General features: G+C 61.4%; 1 protein-coding gene across 1 annotated transcript; it reads right to left on the minus strand.

Moving 5' to 3' along the window:
• Nucleotides 1–309: 309 nt before the first annotated feature.
• On the minus strand, nt 310–1,235 carry LOC113980843 (valine--tRNA ligase, mitochondrial-like; the record flags this gene model as incomplete). The annotated part of the gene is made up of 2 exons (XM_027708059.1): nt 1,108–1,235; nt 310–518 (listed from the first exon to the last, which is right to left on the minus strand). Coding segments are annotated over exons 1-2 (329 nt in total), but the record flags the coding sequence as incomplete, so codon positions are not given.
• Between the last annotated feature and the right edge of the window lie 9 nt (nt 1,236–1,244).

The raw sequence follows: 1,244 nt of genomic DNA on the forward strand, positions 1-1,244 counted from the left end.
GATTTTGGGATCCCCAGGAAAAGGGGGATTTTTGGGAACCCACCAGAAAAGGGGGATTTTGAGATCCCCCAGAAAAGGGGGATTCTGGGATCCTGGGAAAGGGGGATTTTGGGATCTCTGGGAAAGGGGGATTTTGGGATCTCCAGGGAAAGGGGGGATTTTTGGAACCCCCGGGAAAGGGGGATTTTGGGATCTCCAGGGAAAGGGGGATTTTGGGACCCACCAGGAAAGGGGGATTTTTGGGGCCCCCTGGGAAAAGGGGGATTTTTGGGAACCCCCCAGGAAAAGGGGGATTTTTTGGGAACCCACCAGGAAAGGGGGATTTTTGGAACCCCTGGGAAAAGGGGGATTTTTTGGGAACCCACCAGGAAGACGTCGCAGAAGCTGCGGAGCCAGAAGTGCTGCACGGCCCCCAGGGCCAGGTGCAATTCCAGGGATTCCAGGCGGCGGCTGCACTCGGATACGGCCCCGGCCAGGCGGGAAAGCACCCAGCGCTCCATGGGATCACTGGGAATGACCTGGAATGGGATTGGGATGGGATTTGGGGGGGATTGGGGAGGGTCAGACAGAATCCAGCGCTCCATGGGATCCCCTGGGATGGGATTGGGGTATTCTGGGGGGTCCCTGTAGGTTCTGTGGGGTCCCGGTGAGTTCTGGGTGGTCTCTGAGAATCCCTGTGGATTCTGGGGGGTCCCTGTGGATTCTGGGGGCCCCTGGTGGTCCCTATAGGTTCAGGGGGTCCCTGTAAGTTCTGGGGGGTCCTTGGGGGTCCAGGAGGACTCTGGGGGTCCCTGGTGGTCCCTGTAGGTTCAGGGGGTCCCTGTGAACTCTGGGGGATCTCTGTAGGTTCTGGGGGGGTCCCTGTAGGTCCCTGTAGGTTTTGGGGGTCCCTGTGAACTCTGGGGCATCCTGGTGAGTTCTGGGGGGTCCCTGGTGGTCCCTGTAGGTTTTGGGGTGTCTCTGTAGGTTCTGGTGGTCCCTGGTGGTCCCTGTGGATTCTGGGGGGTCGCTGTGGGTTCTGGGTGGTCCCTGAGGGTCCCTGTAGATTCTGGGGGTCCCTGTGGGTTCTGGGGGGTCCCTGAGGGTCCCCTTTAGCCCCCCACATACCTGCTCGGGGTGGGGGGGCCGGAATCCCCCCCCCAGGGCCCCCAGGACGAAGCGGGTCCCGTTCCAGACCTTGTTGCAGAAGCGGCGCTGACTCAGCACCTCCCCCACGTCCACCCGCATTTCCGCTCCTGGGGGGG

This window comes from Neopelma chrysocephalum, unplaced genomic scaffold (assembly GCF_003984885.1).
Source record: "Neopelma chrysocephalum unplaced genomic scaffold, ASM398488v2 Primary Assembly neopelma1_95396, whole genome shotgun sequence".
In the NCBI taxonomy this organism is placed as follows: Eukaryota; Metazoa; Chordata; class Aves; order Passeriformes; family Pipridae; genus Neopelma; species Neopelma chrysocephalum.